Source organism: Nothobranchius furzeri, chromosome 5 (assembly GCF_043380555.1).
Source record: "Nothobranchius furzeri strain GRZ-AD chromosome 5, NfurGRZ-RIMD1, whole genome shotgun sequence".
NCBI classification, from domain to species: domain Eukaryota; kingdom Metazoa; phylum Chordata; class Actinopteri; order Cyprinodontiformes; family Nothobranchiidae; genus Nothobranchius; species Nothobranchius furzeri.
In genome coordinates, this window is record NC_091745.1 from 62,534,040 (window position 1) to 62,553,284 (window position 19,245).

The following is a 19,245-nucleotide window of genomic DNA, read 5'->3' on the forward strand; positions in this document are numbered from 1 at the left end:
AATAGCATGCAGAGACAGTTTGAAGACAACTGTAAATTCTGCCCCATGACTGAGCTCTGTCTATGGGACATGGCCAGACTATTCATATCTATCAGATGGCTTGCCAGACTAGTGGATCTCTAGTATAAAAAAATGCCTTGTGAGTCGGTCTCCGTGGGAACAAAGCTCTCGGGCTCCTGTTTCAGTAACTAGAAGTGAACTACAGACAATTCGGAGTCTTATTTTCTGATATTTTAACGTCTCGCTTCTGATTGGCTAACAGCAACACAACTCTACCACAGATTCTATTTGCTTTGCAATATTGATGTTTTATCTCTACAAATAACACAAGCGAGCACAAGAAGTTCTGCTATGTTGTGGAGTTGTCAATGCTAATGGTTAGCTTCTACTAGCTGAGATGGGCTCTGCTCTCTCATGGATTCTAAATCAACAACTGGTTTCCTAGTTGCGAGCCCATATGGGTGACATGCTAAAGTCACTGGCTTTTCTAAAGTGAGTTTCCCTTTCTATTTTCCAGAGGTGTGACCAAGTCACTGCTTTGCAAGTAAGTCACAAGTCTTTCCAGTCAAGTCCAAGTCAAAGACAACCAAGTTCAAGTTGAGTCCAAAGTCAATGATGTGGAAGTCCAAGTTAAGCTCAAGTTCTTAACTTTGACTTTTCAAGTCATAATCAAGTCATCTGTCCAACTTCAATTTAATGACAATGATAATAATAAATTCCAGAAATAAAGCTTCTTAAAGCTTCATTTACAGTATTTCCTCAAACAAGCAGAAAGTGCAACTGAAACTGATTATAAACAAAGTGCTGCTGCATTTAGCGGTACATCAAACACAGAACGAAGAATGCTTTATGATTTTTGTCCATGTCGTGCCACTTTTGTGCTAAAATATCAAACATGCTCATGTCATCATCAAGTCAACACATGCAAGTCATTGACGTTCAAGTCCGAGTCAAGTCATAAGTCTTTCTAGATTTTATCAAGTCAAGTCAGAAGTCATTAAAATAATGACTCAAGTTTGACTTGAGTCCAAGTCATGTGACTTGAGTCCACACCTCTGCTATTTTCTATTGGTGGCTAATATTGGAAATAGGGGTAGAAGACTATTTTAACATGCTTAACGTGCATGTTAAACTCGGAATGACCAATCATATTTAAAAAATAAAAAGTAAAAAACAGTTTGTCAGTGAACTTGGTCTTTAAAGCTGCTTTCATGCTGCTGTTGCCATGCCAGCGTTTGACCCTCAAACAAAACTTTTGGTGCAACTTATTTATTCACCAAATATTTCCACATCATCTTTGAATAGGATCTTTCAAAAGTCTTTTTTAGTTTGCTTGTTCAGATGACCAACCCAGTAACCTGCCCTTGTGAATTTGAACTGCATGTGGATAATTTTTAGTTAATGCTAAAACCAACAGTAGGTTCAGAGTGATTAGCAGATAATGAAAGCCAGACTGGTTTACCAACACGTTAAATGTTCTATATAAACTGATGCACAACGAAATAAAATCTCCAGAGAACGAGGTCTGACTTTAAAAGCACAAAGACACTCATCAGACGATTTATGTTTCCATCTGAGCGCGACAAGCTGTTTGCTCTGAACTACAAATCAAGACTCTCACTGTTCATCTTCCATCTGCACGCCTGCCAGTCCGTGTCCTTTTGAGTGCTGTTTTGCTGTCAAACATGTCCTTGATGTTTATGAGGCTGAGATGGTCCCCTGCATCATGTCGAGTGCCTCATCATCAATTCAGAAACTCATCTCAAAGATGCAGCTAAATATGGAGACAGTACGAATGGATACTGATTCAAAAGCCCAGAGATTCTCTGCTGTTTGATGCAATTAGCTGCTAACAACAACTAGGCTGCAGCTTTGGTGTCATTTTGGCAGCTGCTCTCAAGAGAATAAAAATCCCCCAAAATTCAACATTCACCTCTGTGAAATTGTCTATTTTTAAAAAGTGGTTCTGCGTGAGGAGTGATCTACAGTTAGTCAGTGAAGGCCAATACAATTAAACTGCAGCACTTCCATCCTAATCAGTAATTTCTGTTCAAGAGATGAATATTTTAGCAGCACATGAAAGATGCAGAATGTGTTAGAGGACTAAAAAAATTCATCATAATAATACACTTCATTACCTAATTCTGGGGACATAAAACATGCAAAGAGGCACTAATTTGTTATCAGGGTAATTATCTTTGTGAATTCATTTTTCCAGATTAATGACTTATGGCTCTTATTTACTCTGTCTGGCTCTTTTTCTACGCTGTTGGAGCAAAGCACACAGCCTCCGGGGTCTGATGGAAAACGAAAACTCAAGAAATAGTTTAAATGAACCAAGAAAAAACCAACAACAGCCTGACCCAACAAACTACACGGGTGTAATTTATTAGCTGGGCAAGCCATCCGGTGTATGTAAAATATTTGGTTTATCCACGACCTGTGGACAGAGTTCAGTCATAGGGGTGAGTCCACGGTTGTCAATCAGACTGTCTCTGCATGCAATTGGACAGGAATAGGGCCAATCAGATCAACAAACAATGTGATGCATTCATCGCCACAGAAATCTGTCAACGGAGCAGTCCACCAAACAGGCATTCATACGTGGATGCCCCGTGGACTGGTGCTGCCTATTGGAGCTGCCGTGGTGGCCGGCTCCCATCTTGGATGGGTCTCCATTCGCCCCAGTGAATTTATTTGAGGACGATTTTTCCCCAACAAAAAAAAAAACACCTTTGATTATGCTTTTTCACAAAATCAGTCATATGGTATAGCATGAAAATAAAATAAAATAAAATAAAATAAAATCCCAACAGGTAGGCTAGAAGAGTCAATAGTAATCCCATGTTATCCATTTTCAATAGTGCGCTGGTTGTTGCAACAGTAAGTTGCACAAAAAACGGGCATAGTCGCTTACTCCACATCGACTCCAGTTTGGTTTGAAGAGTGAGGAACCCATCCAATATGGCGGTGATGCTGTTACACTCTCCAGCGCCCAATGGGAAAAGGAGGTTTCTCTATCTGCTCATGTATCAAAGAAAAGCCCAAAGCTAAAGTTGTTTCAAAAAAGCGTTGTTTCTGAGCTGACGCCATCTTTGTAGTTTTTCTCATCACAGCTCTAGTGCATAGCCTAGTGTGTCTCTGCAAACACAGAGAACTTTTTTGCTACCACTACAATTTGTCTAGCTTTTTAGGCTAGTGTTTAATCGTTTTGTTTAAAGACCTAAACGTGGCTTTGAAGTTAATTTGTTCATATTTACTGAATATATAATCTTAGCCATCAGTGCACATGATCTGTTGTACTTTAGAGGGTGCTAATTTGCTCTCAGTGACATCCCAAAACAGAGACTGAGCCAACAAAAGCATGCTAGTATGCTAACATGCTAACATTAGAAACTAAGTATAGTGGAAAATATTTAATGACATTTCAGTTATCTGGTTTATAATGCATCACTTTGTAGAGCAAAACTAAAAGCAGAACATTATAAAACCTACAAAAATAATTTTAAATTATTTTATTGTGACCGTGCTGCATGTTGTCTGTGTTTTGAGGAATGCCTGCACCTTGGTTCCTCAGTGTGCAGCGCAAGGATGAATAAGGCATCGAGAAAGACAAACCGACTTCCTGTCAAAGGAGAAATGCTATCAGAGTGATTTATGTGTCAAGAAATTTCTTTGAACATGACATTATGATTGTTTTCTGCAGGAAAATGAATGTCAGCTAATGCATAATTAATCCAACACGGGGCATGGTGCATCGCCACCTGCCTCACAGCGACTGGGATGAATTCACAATCTGCTCTGACATTTTTACCAGTGAAACATCAAAAAGAAAAAGGGTAAACTGGAGCAAAAACAATAAATAACAGTAACTGAGGGAGCTTTTAGTGTGCTTGCAGAGCCAAGACTTCAGCTGTGTTAAAACCTGTACTGTTTTCTCATCACAAACATCTGGTTCTGAACAGATTTATGCATGCATGTTAATATATTCTAATCTCCACTTGTAGTTCGTCCTGATCTGGCACTTTCTTACCATTCACGTTGCCCAGGTGGAAGTATCCATCCACCAGCGAGGCCCCGTTGTTGAAGTGTTGAGTCATGTGATCCAACCAGTTGGCCTCCACCTCTTTGATGCCCTCGTCATGGTTCTGAACCCGCAGAGGAACCTTGATGGTGTAGTACTTCACCTGGCCCTCTCGGACCGGTGGGTGGTTGTACAAAGCCAGCAGTTCCACACCTGTTGAGCCGAGACAGAAGACAAACCATGCTTATTAATTCATCTCACTGAGACGTTCGGCCTCTGAGGAAGTCTAGCACACATTTCCTCAGAAGACATGAACCACTCCTTCATCTTGGCTACAATCCAGAGTGTAATTTGGGTCTCAGAGGGAAGACGTTCAGCTCCCAAAAGCACTTCGGATCAGCTTTGTAAACGGTTGGCTTAGTGACAAGCGTGCTGGTCCAAAACATCTTAAATAAACCTAATTCTGTTGTAACGCTGTGAAAAGTGTGTCCAAGCATCAGTGGGAAATTATACATGAAGGAAAATTTTCTCAAGTCTTTCACTTATCCCATTTCCTGAGAATTTTCAACACTAATGGGTCAATTGGGAGTTTTTTTAAAAATGCATTTCTTAGAAAATCAAAACCAGAGGCTTTCAGCCAGAATATAAACTAGAAGAATGGCCAAGAAAAGTTGGCCTCAGTGTTCATCCTCACCAGCCAAAAGCAGCAGATAAACAGTTTGTGAGCGTTGGTGTTTCTTCTAGTTAGTTGTATGTTCTTACTGTTGGAAGAATGTGGAATTATGATTGTAACGCTTGAAAAAATAATTAGAAATTAGGTCTGCGAGTCTGTAGGGAAAGAGAAAGTCCTCATCTGCATAGAACTGAACATCAAGAAGTTCTGACCTATCTGCAAAAGCAGACGATCACCAAAAATAAATGTGTCTGTCAGTGTTTTTATCTTGAGATCCCAGGTTAAATGTATGTGTGAATAATGAGTTAACTGTGGCATTTTACTTCCTTTAAAGGTGCAGTATGTAAGACTATAGTGAGAATTTTACAGCGAGACATCCTAAAAGAGTTTAATGTTTCAGTCCTTTTGGAAGAAAGTTTATACTGAACCATAATTCATATCCAGCTGGCTGTGGGGATTGTCAGTTTTTCTCCTTTCAAAACAAAGGAAAGATGGATGTAACTACTGTTTACTTTCAGTGAGTATGAGGTTGCTGTGTCTCCTGCAAGCTAATACTGCAGCGCCGACAATTGTAATTTGACGACGGCCGGCAAAACAACACATTCTCACACCCTAAGTGTAGAAAAATGACCAAGCGTTTGTTCCCGATGCGTAGGGAGCCCCTGCACGATGGGAGGCAACGCGCTGTGCGAGAGTGTCGTATCTGACGCCCGCGGTAAAATGGAGATTTCACCGACATTTCACCTCTAACCTCTAGCGATTTAACCTTCCCCTCACCCCCATCCTAACCTTAACCCAGTATGTCAGTCTAAATTTTGCGTTAAGCGTGTTTGAGAGGAATGATGAATCGTGAAACAAAGCTGCGTTAAGCGTCTTTGAGAGGAATGATGAAACGTGAAACAAAGCTTTGCATGCACAAGCTGGTTAAGGTTAGGATGGGGGTGAGGGGAAGGTTAATTAGCAAGAGGGTAAAGGTCACAATTTGGTAAAATGTCTGTTTTACCGTGAGCGTCATATAACCGATGCTCTGGCACAGCGCGTCGCCTCCCGACGTGCAGGGGCTCCCTACGCGTTGGAAACAAACACTTGGTCACACTGAGTCATTTTTCGACGCTTAGGGTGTGAAGACACTATAACAGCAAGCTAGCAGCAAGAAGGCAAACTCTTCTTAAGCCGGAGGTAAACTACCTTAATAAGTGTAGTAAGTGCTCCTTGCCGAAAAGCACTCAAGAGTGCTAACATATATCACAACGTATTTATCTACTCATCAACTTCCTGTGTATGACTCATCTTTGCTGGTCATCTAGAATCTTCTGGTTCTGAGACGTAAATGACAACAGCCATGAAACTCCCGGAATGGCAGTGAGAAAGTCACTTTTTGTTAATAAAAATGGACTGCAGTACATGGATTTGACCACAGGATGTCATTCTTACTCCCTTCTTAAAAATTGCACCTTTAAGTATCTGTTCTGTTCTGCCTTGGCCCCCAAAATGTCTTGAAATGGCCCTGGGTGTTGCACTGAGTTTTCAAGGGGATCTGAATTGTACCAAATATAATAAATACTACATGCATTTTTTCTTGTTTTTTATTTGACTATTTTTCCTGTCCTGTTTGTCTCTTATCTTTCTGCACCTCTTCTCAGTTCTCCAGAAAAAAGAGCTGCTTGGCATCTTTCTTTTTCACCTCATGAGGTACTTTCACACTAAGCAGATCAAAAGGATCTACCAACCGCAAAGCTAGCGGAGAGCACGCTGCCCAGCCGCGTAAGTGAGGTGAAGTAACTTGAGCGTGGGTGATGAGCTCCTCTACTGCAGCGGAGCTCGTCAGGCATGAATATGAAAAAGAAAGTACAAGTGGATATGAATGGACATGAACTATCGTGGTAATAATAATTTTTGGGTGGTGCCACATAGGGAATGTGCCATGCACAGGATGCAGCGGACTGGAGCGCATCAACAATCAGCGCTTTGCTGCTCTCTGCTCAAAAGAATCCCCGGTATGTTGAGAGTCCATTTAAATAATGTAATATATGTAGACACTGGAACTTTTTCCAGGCTCCTCCTGGGTGTGTAAGTTGAGTGCTTCCAGCTCCCTCATAATTCAAACCCTGCTCCTGGATGAAAACCCAAACATTTTCATCAACATAGGAAACCCTGCCAGACGCAGCGGAAAGAGAATAAAAAGTGGACACGCCCGGGGAAAAGTGGATGTTTGGTCACCCTGGGTAAAACAACAACAGCCTTCCCCGTTGTGAGTCAAGATGGGTGAGTCCATGAATGTTAATTCACAGTGTGATGTAGATCTGTCAGGATTTTCAAATCCTAGAGTTTCACCATCTATCTTCTACCAGAAGCTAATGCAGGAGATAGGTGTAGGAGACTATTTTCATGTTCAGCCTGCATGAAAAACTCAAGTGACCGATTATAATCGGGAATAATCATTAATTATTTATTTTTTGTGAAACTGACCTTTAACAATAAATGGTAAAAAAATGAAAATGAATCATTGATTTCTACACATTTCAAAATGTCATAGACCATATGAACTTTTACTACTCTTTTGCATCCTTGGAACCTATAAGTTAGTTATTTTTATTGTAAATAACCCAAACTTTCATGCAGAAGGATTGAATTTGTATGCAAAACACAAAGGACCCTTCACCTGGTGAGTGTGGATAAAGCAATAATACAAGAGGAGATGTATGATGCCCTGAGCTGGACTCACAAACACACCAGAAATCTTTCCCAAGGATTCTGCCTCTTTTGAAACAGACGTGAGTTGAATCAGAAATAATTTGATTGTCATCATGCTCCTCTTTACTTTAATGCCTTTTAAAAGGGCTGCAACTCTGCTGCTGCAGAACTTAAAAGGGAGCGTTTTATTGTAACCAAGTTAATTCATAGTTAACCTTGAATAATGCATTAAAAGCTCTGAAGCTGTTGTTTACATCAAGAAGAAATATGCATAATGCAGAGGGCCTCTGGAGAGAGAGGAGCAGGCCTACTGTGCATATGTCACCGCTCCATGCTCGTCTCCCACCAAGTCAGAGTGCAAAGACTTTTATTTGTTGTGACGGGAGCGAGAGAAATGTTGCTCTGCTTAGCTTTGAAAAACAAAACGTGAGCTTTTAGCAGGGTTTGAATCTGTGAGTGAAGAAACAATTCAGATCACTCCTGTGAACATTTTCCCCTTTTCTTCCCATGCAAATGTCAGACTGTCATTCCCCGAGTGAAGCAGATGGATGAGCAGAATGTGCAAGGCTGCCACCCACCCACACACAGGTGAGGGGAACCATTGGTCAGCCAGTTTGGTTTCATCTGTCTGTCCGTCCAGCCAGACAGGAGGAATAAATCATTTACAACCACTTCCTGTTTGGCTCAGGTGACGGATCTGACAGCTGGACACAAAATTCCCTAAATCTTGTTCTTTTGTCCCACTTCATAAAAATCTGATCAGCAGCAACAGGAGAAAGCTCCCATTCCCTCCCATCATCTTCCTCTTTGTTACCACATATTACAACTGGGACAATATGGCAAACAAATCTTGGACAACATGACTGACTTCCCGTTGGAAACGCCTCCAACTCTCCCAAAATCCCCTGATAGTGAACAGTTTGCATCACATTAATGGGCTTACAGCTTAAAGGTCAGCTTTAGCCATATTTGGAAGATATTTGCAGTGCTCCCTAGCAGGAATGAATGCCTTGTGAGTTGTTCTCTGGAGAAAAAAAGCTCCGGTGCGCCTGTTTGAGGACAGAGAAGTCAACTAAAGGAGAAGGTGGAAGGTGAAGACTCTACCACTGACTCTGCAACGTTGATGTCTTATCTCCACAAATAACATAAGCCTGGAGGAGTTCTGCCATCTGGTGGAGTCGCTAATGCTAACGGTTAGCTTCTACTAGCTGAGACGTTCTCTGCTGTTTTCTGGATGCTAAACCAACAACAGCCTTCCTTGTCGCTAGTCAAGATAGGTGAGTCCGTGAATGTTGATTGACAGCATGACGTAGATCTGTCAGGGTTTTCTGACCCGAGCATTTTTATGCCTATTTTCTATCAGAACTAAAGCAGGAGATAGGTGTAGGAGACTATTTTTGTGTTCAACCTACATATTAAACTCAGAGTGACTGATTATTTTAACCTGCTCTTTAAACACAGACCTGAGTTGAAGAACAGCTCCTAAAGATTCAGGTGGGTCATTATAGCCCCCTTCAGACAGGCCATGAAAAACGGAAATGTTCCGGAGTCTGTCCGTAAGACGTTTCTGTCTGAATACAAACATCCGGATAACGTGTTCCGGAATTTATCCGGACGAAGCCCCTAGTAACAGGTCCGGACTTGTTACGGACATGGTGGCTGCTTCAGACTGGTGAGGTAAAGTTCCGGACAAGAGGGAGGGGGAGGAGGAGGAGACCGAGGGACGCTGTGCGCACCTAGATAGCTCGCTGCTGTAGCATGCGGCGAACCACGGCAGCTCGCCTCCTACGGTACCGCCTAGACGCGCGACAGAGCACTTCACACCGCTTCAGTGATTCCTTTAACCATTGAGCTACATCATCAAGGTCTCTTACGTGTCTTCTTGTGCGCAGAATTATGCTTAAGCGCCTCGTGATTTTTATCTTGAGAGGCGCTATAGAAATGATATTTTCTTCTTCTTCTTCTTAACTTAAGTCCGATTCACCCCACCCCCCCACCCCACCCCCCCGCCACTGTCAGACATCTGGAACTTTTCCCTGCTGTGTGAACGCAGCCGAAAGGACAAGTTCCTGTACAAAAGTAGTGTGTCTGAAAACACAGTTCCAGTTAAAAACCGGATTGAATTGTCCGCAAATGTTCCAGAATGTCTGTCTGAAAAGGGCTTCATCAGTGAAAAGTTCTGAGTCTGATTCTTTCTTTAGACAAATGACAATACAACCACAGTTTAAATGGATTCTTACAGTTTTTCAGATGATTTTCTAGTTTAACTTCTCCACTGAACATTAAAAAACAACCAGTCACTGCAGATTACCTTTTATTTGTAATAACTGAAGCATTTGTGTGCAGTCTGTTTAAATGATGCATTATTAACTGGACATCTGTATGTCAGGCAGAGAGGTTTATCTTGTGAGTGGACGATTTTCTTTAGCACTTCAGAGAACATACGCAGAAACCACAGGAGGTGGCTGTGTGCCTTGCTGAAGGGCTACTTCAGCAGGACATCTCAGAAGGAACAATACAGGAAAATAAGATGTCCATCATACTGGAATGTGAGATATTAACAGGTCAAACTGAAGCTGGGCTTTTGTGTGAGTTGTCTGCTGCAGGAAAAAGCATCACTAAGCAAACCTGCGTGGTGTTTTATGGACCAAAGAATGAATGCATTAATGTCACAAGTAAAACAACAAAACAGAAGAAAAGTAAAAAGCATTAAATGGAGGAACCACCGAGTGTGCTGCTTGTCTGAGGTTTTAAAAGAAACGTTTTATTATTTTGTGAATTGAAGCAGTTGCATGTTTTCTCTTCTGAATTGAAGCAAATTCTTTGAGCAGAGAAGCAGAACAACTTTCCAGGGAGAAGGAACATAAAGTTAAGCCATCTTTGATATCTGGGGAAGTGTATTAATAACCAACATAAATCTCTTTAAAAACAAGTCACTCGCCAAGTTCTTCCCGGAGCCAACGGGACCTTTTTGTGCTGCGGTGGCCTGTAAACGCTTCTGTACCGCCTCATAAAAAAACAACACCGCAGCATCATTTGAACTCTGGCTTCAGGCCAAGAACCGGCTCCAACGGGAAGAAATGTCAAGCTATTTGCTCAGTTTCATCACTTTTCACCTTCCAGGGTAATTCCTGGGACGGCTTCTCTGCTCATGTTTATGGTTACAGCTGAGGAAGAAGAAATTAGCTGAAGCTAACAGCATGAATCCAAGGACGTTAGCGTTTGTGTGACTTGGTGATCGTCCCGCTAACAACAACAATCAGAACCAGAAGGATCCAGCCCATGATGAATCATCCTCCTTCCCTCATGAACTTTGACCCTCGACCTGATTTTTTTTTTTTACTAAGGTGGACTTTAATTTCATCCATTTATCCATCTGGATCTGAACACGTTCATCCGAAGACCCGGCTGTGTGAGAGAACCGCTCTGCAGCTCCAAAGCCTTTCGAACATCTGATTCTGTTATTTGAGGGTCTGGAGAATGGATTTATTCAGAAAATATGAGTTTTATTTCAGTATTAAATCAACAGACGTATATTGTAAATGTGTGTTTTGTTGCCGAGTCACACAATCGGACAGCAGAACTCTCTCGTCAGGGACATTTACAAGATATTCTGGCTTTATTGAATCTCCTCCAGCACTCTAATCTAAGTGATATTTATGTTTTCATCAAATATTTAAGCAGTTGTGTTTGACCTGCAAACTCCCATTAAACAGACACTGTTCTCACTTAAATGAAGCCACGTGTGTTTTAAGTCAGCATTCAGTTTTCCAGAAAGCCACCATCTTTCTGCATCTCTAAGTGTTTGACTTGGAAAATAATGCACATGGCATTTAAGGTGGAACAAACCCGTTCTGCTCATGCAAATCAGTTCTATTTGGAAAGGGATTTTCAGGACACAGGGTTGTTGTTCTCCCTCAGAGATCCACGAATGGATCCAAAGAGTGAAGTGTTTCTATTTCAACACTAATCCACACATTTCTGCCAGTTTCCCTGGCAGCGCTTGCACGGTGTTCACCTCGAGATCTGAGGATTACCGAGGACAAGCCAGAAGCAGCAGCGAGCGGCAGTGAGCAGCAGAGGCTCTCGGGCCTTTTCGGCAGACTGGGCATTAGTGGAGAGGGACATGGGAGCTTGGCAGGCTCCTCCACCACCCCGGCTGGCGTTGTCACAGAGATTCAGGGGGATGAAGGTGGGGGAAGGAAGAGCTGTGAAGCTGAGGGAGGTAGAGGACGAGTCAGTGGGGATTATCTCGCTGCAAAAAGCCCAGATGGACCACGGTGATGATGTGCTGTGATGCCAAGTTAGTGTTACTGCGCACACACACACACACACACACACACACACACACACACACACACACACACCAGCACAAAGCAGTGCACACAACCATTATGCAACACCTGTTATTAGTTGTTTTGAACCCAATCACCTGCATGCAGATCTGTGCAGCCTCAGTTGGGGCTGTTTGTAATGGACGGTCAGCGCATTGTCGACACAATCCACAAACGGAATCCAGGAGAGGGCGAGAGACCGTGGGAGGGGGAGCTTCCATCTGTTAATATGAAACGCTCAGATGCAGCTGAAACTGTAACCGTGCTGATTTCAACACCAGAAAAAGGGGCCATCATAAGTAACTCAAAGCTGCGTCCGAGGAGAGGAAACCAGCTTCATCAGCCGAGGGTCCATTCGTATGCGTCGCAGCTTCGGTGTGAGACGGCTCTTTGTGTAACAGACAGAGAGGATTATGTCCCGACACGACACACATTGTTGTGTAACGCTCGAGCCGTCGCAGCGAGCGACACCTCCGCAGATGCCGAGCGTTTCAGGAGAAATCTGTGGCGCCGTTCTTGAGACGAAACACAAAGTCAAGGATGGAAATCTAAAACACAAAGTCTCGAAGAGACGGATCCCGTCAGAGGATCAGGAGCTGTGAGGTTCTAGAATTTTTGGGTAAACGTAGCTGCTGTGGGATCAGCCAGAAGTTTACATTCTGTCTCCATCTGAGCAGCAGCATCTCCTCGGGGATGTAGCACATCTAACTTCTATATTCCAGTTTGACCTTTAATAGGTTTTAATTAATATTTTGGCCTTTTGCTGGAGTTTATAAAGATCATCCCGCTGAATAAGAAAGAGTTTGAAAAGTTCAACTTTGACTGTTTAACCCAGAATCCCACGTGGATTTATTAATCCGTTTCCTTTTAAAAGGCCTACTCACCAGGATGATGTAACTACACATCCTAATCATCATGTAAAACACCGATGTCCAGTCCCGGTCCCAGAGGCCCGCTACGCTGCACGTTTTAGCCGTTTCTCTGCTCCTGATTAGAATTGTTGGAGATCAAGCGGCTTCTGCAGATCTTGAGGAGGACCTGCTGAGTTAATTCACATAAATCAAGTGTATTGGAGCAGGGAAACAACTAAGGATTGGACACCTCTGCTGTATAGGCCTCTAAAAATCTGGGTCAATATTTCACCTATAATGACAAAAAAAAAGGGACAATTCAGCCCTGATTGAACTTCCTGGGACTTAACAGGGAAAATCTTTGGAGTGGACAAAAGTGCAAGTAGTGAAGGTTGGGAGGTAAAATGAACCTCTGTGCTTTTATTCCTGCAGGATTCACTCAAGTCTACCACTCCTGTGATCTTAAGCAATATAAATAAAAATTATAAAATATACCGTTACAGTGTTTTTAATGGTTTATTGGTTGCATTTTCCTGGATTAGCAGAAAAAGCTGCAGGTTGGAAATAAAATCACGTCTGCCCTTTTCTCTTCGTCATGTTCAGGTTCTCGTTTGTCCCACAGCATGTAAGTTGTAATTTCCTTGATTTTTGCTTAAATTTTCATTCCTCTGAGTTTAAATGTGTGATGGTTGCCATGGAGATCACTCACCATCACCTCTCCGATATCTCTGCCTCTGCTTGGTCTCTTTGCTGATGTCCTTGTGGGATGGCGACGCCTCCTCTGTCAGATCCTCGCTGTTGTCCAGGTCTCCCTCTGACACCGGCGATGTAGCAGGTGAGTCACCAACCCCGTTGACTCCCACCTCACACCCTGAGTGGTGGTTCTGGTTCTTCTCCCTGTTTGGCTGCGAGGCTTTGTCGTTCCCCTCTTTATCCACCCAGTCGGCCCGAGCTCTGGGTTCTGGGTGGTTTTGGGGGCTTGAGGGGTTGGAGGGGCTGCTGCTGCACAGGGACCTGAGCACAGAACTGGGACTGGAGTGCAGGGAGAGGGAGGGGGTCTCTGGTTCTCTGATCTGGGTGCATGGGGCTCCATAAGGTTCCTGGACAAATCCCACAAACAGCACACCCTGGTCTGCAGCATCCTGGATTTGCTGTTGTAGAAAAGAGCAGAATCAGAGAATTACAGACCAGATTGTTTGTTTCATTGTTTATGAGCTGAGAAAGCCAACAACCACTATTATTTTGACTTGTTTAAATATAAAATTTAAAGCATTAAATAATAATTATTGTAAGAGCAATTAAGTAAATACAGTAATACAACTAACCCTTTTTCCTCCCAAAAAATCTAATTTGTGGGAGTTTCTTTGGATAAAAACCTGATTGAAGTGGAGCTTTAACCCAGTGTCCCACTGGGATGCTGCTATTGACCACCAGTTAGAGTTAGAAACTAAGTTTCAGTGAGAATCACAATGAATTAATACTTATGTGAGTTTTTTTCTGAGTCTTATAGCTGGCACTTGAGCAAAGTGACAAGAGCGAGTAAAGTTATTTAAATATTCATTTTTGTTGGTTTTATTTTCATACAACATTTAGTAAAAGTTCAACAAAAAATTAAAGGTGCATGAAGTAAGAATGACATCCTGTGGTCAAATGTAGGTACTGCGGCCCGTGTTTCCAAACAAGTGACTCTGGGTGTTTCTCAATGCCAAGGAACCTTGCCTTGATGTCTTGACTCTGCCCCGGTTGCCTAGGAGATATGTCATCAGGAACTGCCAAGACATGTTTCAATGTTTATGTTCTACTGAGGCATGTGTTCTCCGTTTGTTAGCCGTTTAGCTAGCTGAGCATGGATACACGGGAGGAGTCTTGTACACTAGCCTTGGTCAAAAATTACCCAGAATACACCGCAGTCTTTTTAAAAGGATGGCAGATCAGAAGCTGGCAGATACTTCGGGGGCAAATTTCAATTTTAAAAGTAAGTCAACTAATTAAAAATATTTTTTAGATCCAAACAAGTTATCTATGGTTGGTTAGTTGCTTTTTAGTTGCAGCTTTGATGGCTAGCGGGTAGTAACTCACTTGTATATTTTATTTAACAAATATAAACACAATTTATAAAGTATATTGAAACTAATACAATTAAAATATAACTATCTCCCGTGTCACGTGACATTACGTGACTGCCGTGGAAGTCACGGTCACATGATGTAAGTCTGTTCCATTGAACCGTTTTCTTTGACCAAGGAAGGACAGTGTCCTCGTAAGCAAGGCGCTTGGCCTCGCAAGACATCGCCTCGCAAGGCCAGGCGCCTTGACATTGAGAAATTCCTACTCACTCCCGTCCATGAGTTTCATGGCTGCTACCAGCTACAGATCAGCACCAGAATTTTCTAGATGACAAGTTAAGACCAGTCATACACAGTAAGTGATAAGCAGATAAATACATTTCACTGTATTATCGAGTTGTTGGTAAATTAAAAAGCTGTTGAAGATATTTGTTTAGAGCCAGCGATTTATTTCTAATTCACCGTTAGCATTGATAGCTAAATGTTAGCCTCTAGCCTGCCTCCCCGATAGAGTAAAACAAAGGGATGCCGTGGCTTCTTAAGCCGGGCGGACACTGTGCGACTTTTTCACTCGTAGCACTCAGCTTCAGCTCAAACTGTACGACTTCCTTGCAGGGCAGATCTCACGAGTCGTGTGCTCCCACTGCACAACCCAGTTCTTGGATGCGACCTGACTGCTCACACTGTACGTCTGGTAGCAACACGTTGGACCTAAAAATATGCTAAAAATAGCAGTTTTTACACATCATGTCAGACAATTTGTCTTGTTTTGCCTGTTGTCCTTTGGGAGTGCTGCAGGAGGACACACAGGGATTTATGGAGGTTGGATGAGGAAAACGAAATAAAGAAAGTAAATCTGTGTTTTGTGATCCATTTAATTTGACATGAACACAACAAACACGCTTTCTTGACAATCTTTGTGAGTAAAAAAACTTGTAGAAATAAGAATGAAAAACGTGTGTTATTAGGGAAATAGCGGGCGAGCGGTGTTGATGCAGGATTGCGCATGCGCCGTGAGCAGTTCTGATACTTCTTGGGTCGCAGCTGCTCGCAGCGCCGCTTCAACAGTGCGATACCCTCACGAGGGACGAGCAAAATATCAAACACCCCAGAAGTCCGTGCAAGCTCAAGATTGCTGATCGGTCATGTGGTGATAATCGCCTCTCGCAACCCCCTATGCACTACACGACGCTCAGCGCAAAACTCGTCCCGATCTTGTGGATTCTCACACGAGTGGAAAATCGGCTCTAAAAAGTGAAAAAGTTGTACAGTGTATGCACGGCTTTACGGGTACAACAAATAACACCTGTGTTGCTGCTTTTACTGGCTAATATATATTTTATATATATATATATGTATATATATATATATATATATATATATATATATATATATATATATATATATATATATATATATATATATACATATATATATATATATACATACATACATACATACATACATACATACATACATATATATATATATATATATATATATATATATATATATATATATATATATATATATATATATGCGTTTGCAGGAGAGTGTTGATTTACAAATGAGTGATTTAGTGAATTTTTCACTGTAAAGTTTTCACTTATTGTAACTTTAAATAAAAGTAACACTTAACATGTAAAACTGACTTCAATAAATGAATAGTTCAAAAGAATAACTCATTAACACGAAACATGTGAATGAATAAAACATAATACAAATTCAAGCGAAACTTTTTGTAGCAGTTTAGTCAAAAGGTGTCCGGATTGGTTTTCATTTGATCATAATTCACCTTCATACTAACTTTCCACTTTGTCTGATGTGCCTTCCACTTTTTGACTGAGGCTAAACCAGCAGGGGTCCCAGACACGTTCCAGGTCCCCTCAACTAATCTGTAATAATCTGAGAAGACGTGCTTAGATCAAGGCTGTGACTGATGTGAGTAAATGAATACACCTTCGAAAATATGTCAAGACATTTTGGAAACTCCATCACAAATGTTGTTGTTTGTTACCAACAGTCCTCTTCAGGGAAAAGCTGATTTAATTATCTGTACTACGACAACAACTACAACAATTACTACAACAACTACTACTATGATGCAAAACTTCCCAAAACCTGTGATTTTGAAAACAAACCCAGCGCCTATTTTTCTGTCTTGTTTGATGTCAGATTTGTGTTGCTGCTACAGTTAGGGAACGTTAATGATGTCTTTCTCCATTTCTGCCTCATTCCTCCCAGCTGAGGCACCCCCGAACCCACCCCCCACCCGTCCTCTCTATCTTTGAGCTCCGGTTGAGGAGAGAAAATAAAAATCAAATCAAACTGCAAGTTATTCACTATGAAATTGAATTGAAAAACAGTCACACTGTCTCCAGCCATATTGTTTAGCATCATTTGAATGCTGTCTGGCAGCTCCCACATCCCATTCCCAAACCAATATGTCCAAATGGAATTGCTGACATAAAAGGGAGCAATGGTTGCATCTCATTTACCTGTAGAGCAGAGAGAAAGACGACGACTGATGTCAGAGCTGCTGATAGAACAATAGATCCAAACGATGACTTGTAATGATTGAATTTATTTTTGGTTTCCATTTTTATTATCGTCACCATCATTTCATTACGTTCCACTCTGGACAATTCCAACGATTCAGAATGGATTTATTTTCTATCCATCGCAACATAGAAGTGACAAGTGTCAGGATGTCGTATCAGAACAAATTAAAAGGGAATGAAAAACAAAATGAGAGTAAACAAAACAACAACAGTTTGATGTGATATGAAGGATTTAATAGAAACAGATAAATATCTAAAGTGTTGAGATAAGAATAACCAGAGGCCAGAACAAAAATAAATAACAAAAACAAGTAAATATGGAAATAAACTGCAGGAATACCGTAGATGAGATAATCTAAAATAAATGATTAAAACATTTCATTTGTTTTCAAATCATCAAATCTGTTGTGTGGAAAAAAAATAAAATTCTGGTGAAAAGATAAAAACACTCCAATAAATTTTGAACATATTTTTCTTTCATTGCCTTTTCTCTCTTTCTTTATGTTTCTTATGTTTAGACAATGGTTAAATAAGGGGAAGCCCCCCCCCCCCCCCCTGATGAATGAACAAGATGTTTAAATGAAATGTTTGAATAACCTGTTCTTACAATGATCCATTTATATCACAAATCCGTATGTGTTTGATTTAACAAGTTAATCATTATTTACACTCATACACATCACATAAGAGTTTTAAGACATTCTCATTCCCACTGTTAAAAACATATTTTTATCTGAAGAAGACGCAGCTTTGTAAGGAATGTTTTGGTAAAGCCTTCCAGACATGGCACATTTTTATTTGCCAGAATACGCCAGAAATTACAAATAACGAGTTTAATAAAACAAGAATTGCTTCCCGAGTAATTCAGTTTCCAGCTGACCCCCGATTCGGCCAAATCGGGAAAGAAGCATCTTTTGAAACCATCTCCTTAAGTCAAAACCTCTCTGCGACGCTGCAAGTGATTACAGACACAACAGCTCTTTTCAGAGTTACTTCAACTCTCAGACATCCACCTTGGACACCTAATCTGCAGACCCCAGGTTGCAGCTCATGGTCGGGGAACCTGAACTCAGAGGAAGCTACTAATCCCTCAGTATTGTGGTTTCGACGTCCGGTGACCTCACCACTCTGACCGCAACCCTCCGGACCGCCGGGAGCAACTCATGCAAGGGTATCATAAGCCTGCATTCTGGTGTCTGGTGTGGTTTATAAATAAACACCTCTCTAGTTTATAACAAACAACAACTTCTTTTACACCCAGATTTCACAATTTCTCGCAGATACAAAGAATGGTTGCTACAACATCTAGCTTCCATCACAACACCTCACATCCACCCCATCCAATCTCCTTATTCATATCTTGTCATGTATCATTAGTTTAGGAAAAAGAATTAAATTCATTCTATAAACTGTATACTGACTACAGTGTATTTATGATCCCTGAATCAATCAATCAATCAAATCAATCAAAGCTTTATTTATAAAGCGCCTTCCACAACCCTGTCAGGAAGCCCAAAGCGCTGAACATTGTACAGTTGTATGTAAATATATTGAATAAATCAACAATAAAAGAAATTCAAATTACAAAATACACATTACAAAATACAAAATGGAAATTACAAGATAGATGAAACATTCTGGTAAAGGACAAATGTGTGAAACACAATTGGATTGAGTGGATGGATTGAGTGTACCAATGAAAACTGTGGAATGGATTCAACATAAAAGAGGGCCAAAATCAAACATGTTCTGGAAACGCCAAGCAGAGGAGGTGTGTTTTTAGTTGGTTCTTAAAGACTGGCAGAGAAGGGGACAGCCTAACTGAGGGTGGCAACTGGTTCCAGAGTGACGGTGCTAGGACTGAGAAAGCCCGGTACCCACGGGTACGACACCTAGACCGAGGGACAGCGAGCAGGCCTTGGTCAGAGGAGCGCAGAGCGCGTGATGGGGAGTGTCTTTTCAGGAGTGTGGCTAGATAGGGGGGACCACCACCCTGGAAGAAATGATAAACAAAGACGAGGATTTTGAATTGTGAGCGATAG

General features: G+C 41.5%; 1 protein-coding gene across 1 annotated transcript in view; it reads right to left on the minus strand.

Moving 5' to 3' along the window:
* LOC107379164 (raftlin) overlaps positions 1 to 19,245 on the minus strand; it is a 188,851-nt gene that overhangs the window by 52,217 nt on the left and 117,389 nt on the right. Inside the window, exons 5-6 of the mRNA XM_070551002.1 lie at positions 13,286 to 13,727; positions 4,034 to 4,237 (exon numbers count right to left, since the gene is read on the minus strand). Coding sequence (XP_070407103.1) covers positions 4,034 to 4,237; positions 13,286 to 13,727 — 646 coding nt within the window. The remainder of the gene's footprint in view (positions 1 to 4,033; positions 4,238 to 13,285; positions 13,728 to 19,245) is intronic.